This window comes from Papilio xuthus, unplaced genomic scaffold (genome assembly GCF_000836235.2).
Source record: "Papilio xuthus unplaced genomic scaffold, Pxut_1.1 DF826945.1, whole genome shotgun sequence".
In the NCBI taxonomy this organism is placed as follows: domain Eukaryota; kingdom Metazoa; phylum Arthropoda; class Insecta; order Lepidoptera; family Papilionidae; genus Papilio; species Papilio xuthus.
In genome coordinates, this window is record NW_013531704.1 from 7,493,465 (window position 1) to 7,499,464 (window position 6,000).

The window sequence follows — 6,000 nt, forward strand, 5'->3', positions numbered from 1 at the left end:
CAATCATCCAGCATTCGTTTAAAACTAAAACGGTTGACAATTATGTGTCAGTAACCCTAAAACTAAAAGAACGCGCGCCGGAATCACCTGAATGATTAAATCATTTCGAAAATAATCGTCTGGGACGTTTTTTTATTAGAACTGGGTATCAGCTTAAACGGTCAATTCCATGTGACCTCGCGACTTGTTTGTTTTTTAAAACCATCAACAGAGTGCGCTCTGTAAAAACTGGCAGTGCGCTAACGACCCGCCTTTTTCGGATTTATGTGTTGCCATATTGAAAATTTGATGATTTTGCCTAAAATATTTAGCAATGTTTTGTGCCAACAATAAAAACAAATTAAAGTATTTATTGTAATCTTTAAAGTGCATTATATATTTTTAACTGTTTATTCTGCCTCACTTTTTAATTGTGATCTAATCTTGCTGAACGTTAGTTCAATTAATAATAAATTCTTATATATATTTGCAATGTTTTATTCGAAGTAATTTTTAATTTCAGAGCAGACGTTTTCTTCTCTAGGTGTTGCGGGGCGCAGGGCGCGGGGGCAGGGGCAAGGCACTCCTACGCAGCGCAGGAGACGATTTGTGGCCGCTGTTCACGAATTACCATAAATTTACAAAAACTTTTAAACTAATTCCCTAAACGATTATGTCTGACATTACGATGTTTTCTATATTTTAGAAAATGTTTTATTTTTCTTATAATATTAAGGGGTGCGAGTATTACGAATAGCCATTTATTTCAACGTAAATTAAAGATTTTTTTCTATTTATTATTTTAACTAATCAAGTATCATCAAATAGTTTTAAATTGATACTAATTTATTATACGGCAAGTCTACATCACTTAAAACAATTTATATTAAAGAAAAGCGTTATTGGAGCATCAAATTCCTCGGTTATTTTTCAAAAGGTGACCTACATATTGAGAAATAAAATGTTTTTATTGACATTCATTCGGATGACAAACTTGTAGCTCAAAGTCAACTTTAATGTTCAATAATTGGACAATGTGTGTGGGCCTGCACTATGAATGGAGCAAGCGTAGGTGTTGGAGATACAACGAAACTCATATATGCAGAATTCAAATAAATACACAAATATGTATAATAACATTTCTATTTAGTTATTTTATGAATTACTAGATGTCGCCCGCGAATCCGTCCACGCAGAATTAAAAAACTTAGTAGCCTATGTGTTCTTCCAGATGTTATACATCTATGCCAAATTTCATCGAGCCGTTCCGGAGATACCTTCAAACAAACATACATCCATCCCCCTAAAAATAGTATTTATAATTTTAGTATGATTAAAACATATAAGTAAACTCTAGTTTTCTAACCAAACTTTTGCAATTTTCTTTTCTGAAAAACGGTCTTATATATAATAAAGGTAAAGTCGAAAGATAAGTACCAAAAGACAGTCGGATACATGAACTCATTTCATAATGTTTTCTCTCTATCTCGTTTAAATTTTATACTGAAATATAATTTTTGCAGTGAATTTCCAGTTTGAATAGAGAGTTAAGTGACAAGCTTTAACATCCCCGGCGTTAGTTTAAACAACATTAAAGCCTTTAATGTTGCCGCCTAATTAAGTTACCATTAGAAATGTTGACGACTTGGTATTCTCAAATGCAATAAATTCATTTAATAATATACATAATGCTATTAAATACTTAAGTTTGAAGTCCTTACGATTTTTCGAGTACATTTTCAATATTGTCTGTTGTTGAGACGACACACGATATTCGGATTTCATTAAACTGAAAATGTCTTAAAACTTTATATATTCCTTTTTAAAATTAAGCAAAATAGTTTTTTTTTAATTTTGTGAAAATAGTGATATTCATTAGTTTGTGCGATGTTTGTTTATAAAAGTAAATACAAAAAAGTGTGTTCAATTTGTATTCACATTGTTTTTCATCAAATATTATAATTTATGTATCAAAATACAAATTAATCGACAGTATAAACGATAAAGTTAAGACTTTACAAACTCATCTGACTTTGTTTGGATAATCGTATAATTTCAAAATCAATTAAATCTCTTGATTTCTTTAAATGTGAGCATTTATAGTGAAACAGATGAATCATGTTTAACAAAATATTATTTTGAACATAATCTCTTATAAAAATCGATGATTTTAGCCTAATTCTTTGAATTCACTAAGCTGCACAAATAAGGTACAGACTTAGGACCGTATAGTTGTTAGAGTTAAAAATTCGAATGAATAAAATAATTACCTTCTAAAGTACTAACACTGATTCTATCGTTTAAGTTATGTCGATTGTAACTCTTTGTTAGAAAATGGCACTCAATAATAAAGCATTCAAATCTAATCCTGTGACAACAACGTTCTTTGTAATATACGAAAAGTGGTTGCAGTTATCGGTTTTATACAAAAGGGTACAAATTATGGTAAATTCCTTTCTTATCCTCACCACATAACTTAAATTGGTGGCCAAAGGCTCCTAAATATTTCCAGCCAGACCCTTCACTATCGACTTTAAGATAATCCATGGCAAAAAATGTCGAATGTTTTGAGTCACTAAAAGTGCAATATATGCAGGAAGATTTTACTTATAGAGTTTTCGTTATGTATAGTATACGAGTATATACTTTATATTGTGTTCGGTAAAATACATAGATATGTAACTAATAATAGTAAATATACACAAAAGTAACACGAGTATTAAATACTTCTACTGTTTTTTACAAATTGAAGAACTTGGTATGCACAGCTAACGTTTAAAAAAAGAACAAAGTTGTCAAAGAATCGACATTCATCGACATCGACAGAATGGACACAGACTAGAGTCATCTACTGCTGTATATAATCTTTGTTAAATTAATATTGCATTAGTGACTAATACAAATACTTCGAGTCTTCGTATCCCTTTATTGGTATCATTTCACTAATAGATGTTGTTATGCGTCAGAATGAGTCGTTAGCATTTCCGCTTGTTATCTCACAAATTCAAATAACACGAAGATTCTCACGATAGTTTACTCTAACGTATAATTTTATTGTTATTCCGATAGTTTGTATGATGTACGTATATTATCTGCCCACTTCGACACTGTTTAAATAATACTATTTAATTTTATTCCAAAATAGGTATTGAGTTGTATATCTTGGATCATTCTAAAAAAGAACAACTGAAGAGAAATTCAAACGATTTTATTAGTTAAAATTTAATTTGCAACAAGATTTTGTTTTATAGTTTTGAATTAAGAAAGTTAAATAGTCTTATTTATATCGTACAAAACCACAATGAATTGTTTCTTTGATGAGGTATAATAATTTAATTATTGACTTTCCGACATCTATAACAAACTCTACATATACAGATTAAATATAGAAAGATAATAAACAAGATTTATCAGCAGCGCTGTGCCGCGTACTGGCACGATTTGAAAAGAAAAAAAACTGTCTTGTAAGAGAACTGATAAAAGGATGTTCATAGATTATACGAAAGCAATTCATACTCAGATTGTAAATATTTAAAACTATGCCCCTTGAGGTGTCTACTATTTGAACTAGGTATTGTAATTTTATTAAGGTTATATATATATATATATACATATATATACAATAAAATTACAATATATATATATATATATTGGTCTTATAAGGCAAATGAAAGCAGAAAGTTTAGTTTAGATTTGTGTTAATTTTAAAATTTACTTAGTTTATTTTTGTTTCGGCTTATTTTATTCGTGAACTTTTCATTAACAGTTTTTGCAATACTTACGTGTTATCAATGTTTCATTATGATTTCATATTTATTTTTCACGATAAAAAAAAACATTGAATGAATCTTCCTTATAGCATTATTGTACATTTTGTACCATCTATATTATTTTTTAATCTATGATAGAGAAACAATTCTTATCGTAGCCCAAAATAAATATTGAATGCTCTCTGGTTCATAATAATTATACGACGTTCGTTGACAAAGACGTGGTTATGTCGTCATTTATGTTAACATCTCAAATGTTTGTGTCATTACAAGTCTTGAATGAAATAAGTAGAATTTAAATCCTGGGGAAATACTACGTAGGAACTTTCTTAAAGAATTTTTATGAAAAAATAAAAGCACCCGTGTCTTTGGATCTTAACATTTACGTATTAAGGTTACCAATTCTTAAATAATATACAAAAAGTCATTTTTCATTTTTTTTTATTTCTTTTTAAGATATTTCATTTGACTACGCATTTCTTGCTCCCAAAAATACTTGTAAATATTTCATCCGTAAAATATTTTCGTGATATATCTCTATGTTTTATTGATGTACATGTTCACATTATCAACGTTATAGGGTAACGTTGATAATGTCAACATCAGATGTCGAGTTTCGCATCAAATTCCGCTCCAAGATTCAAGTCTATAACATCACAGGCATTAGTTATTACGTCGTCATATCACAAAGCACTACGAAGCTCTCCGCTAAGCTTTTCCAAAGCTCCTGTATTAACTCCTAGTTACGTGTTACAATTTCAAAATCCGTATTCTGAAAAAGAAACTTAAAAGCGTAGCATTATGTTACCTTTGCATTCGTTGGCATCACGCGCGGTGGCGCGGCCCCAGGGCCGGTCGAAGTGGAAGGGCTTGCAGCGTTCGCAGTCGCGGCCGGCAGTGTTGTGCTTGCAGTCGCAGGCCAGTTGCTGCGCCCCCGCACCCGCACTGAGCCCTGTGCCATCTTCCGCGCGCGCCGGCACGCAGCGGGACGCGTGCCCGTTGCACTTGCAGCGCCCGCCCACCGCGAAGTCCGAGACGGCGTAGTGCTGAGTGCCCGGCGCCGCCTGCCGCTTGCCGTCAGGCTCCTCGCCTTCGCTCACCATGTGCAGCCGGTTGAAGACCACCCTTACATCGGTGGCGGTCACCCAGTCTTGCAGCACGGGCGATATGTCGAAGTTGGCGGCGCTTGGGCGACCCTCGAGCGTGCTGAAGGCTAGCCGCGCGCCACCGGAGCCCTCGCCGGTCAGCCTGTGTGAGTCGGAACAGCGCGCCTCCTGTTCGTTGGCGGCCGTGACGGTCGCCTTGTTTGGCCGGCCATACACGCGTCGGCACTGGCTCGAATAGAACTGGAAGGGCTGCCAGGTAACGCCGTAGTCGGCGCTCTTATAGATAGCGACAGAGTCAGGGCGGGCGGCCCTCGGGCAGAACTGAAGGCTGACATAGGTGAGCTCGTACTTCTTGCCGAGGGATAGCGTGAGAGAGACGTTGTCGGGCGGGGAATCGTAGGCGGCGGGCGGGAGCGCGGCAGAGCGCCAGCAGGTGACATCGTGCGGGTTGTTGAGGTCGGTAAGGTGCGCGGGCGGATGCCGACGGTCGGAACGCGCGGCGTCACAAACGCGGCAAGCGCTGTCGGGTGGCTGGTCGCCGGGCGGGTCGCACAGGCTCTCGGGCCCGCGTCGGCCGCAGGTGGAGGAGGCTGCCACGGGGGCACCGAAGGCCGCGTTGACGAAGTCAGGGATGCAGCGGCGGGGGCGCTCGTCCTCGTAGCAAGGGTCGGGGGGCGCGCCGGCGAGGGCCAGGGCCGCGGCGGCCAGCAGGGCCACAGCGCGCACGGGCATGCTGCACTCACTGTCACTCACTCGCGAGCCGAGCCGGCTGGCGGCAGACACGTGCTCTCTGTTCGGGCGCAGCGCGCGGACTGGCTCGGCGGGGCGGGAGCTTGCGACTCGCGGAGCTTACGCCGTACGCATTGGCCGAATGTTTTAGTGAAAGTTTTTTTCCTATTGCCTCCAGGGAAACGGGATATAGAAAATATTGACATATCAGAAATGGTATGCTTTTTGCATAGTGTTTTTGTAACTTAAAAACGGAAAAGCTTTTCGATGACTTTTTAAACTGAGATTTTTTTTTGTTTTGACTTTAATTTAAAAGCTCTCATTTATCAAGAAGATGAGCACCTTAACGTTCAATAACGAATGGTTATCACTATTTTATAATTTGATGACATGAGAGTTGAATCTGTAAAAGCTCC

The 6,000-nt window shown here is 37.4% G+C and overlaps 1 protein-coding gene across 2 annotated transcripts in view; it reads right to left on the reverse strand.

Moving 5' to 3' along the window:
* NetA (Netrin-A) overlaps window positions 1–5,642 on the reverse strand; it is an 89,134-nt gene extending 83,492 nt beyond the window's left edge. For both annotated transcript variants that reach the window (XM_013317092.1, XM_013317093.1), the window contains exon 1: window positions 4,558–5,642. In XM_013317092.1, the coding sequence (XP_013172546.1) occupies window positions 4,558–5,587 (1,030 nt within the window). In that variant the 5' untranslated portion in view covers window positions 5,588–5,642. The remainder of the gene's footprint in view (window positions 1–4,557) is intronic.
* Window positions 5,643–6,000: the final 358 nt, after the last annotated feature.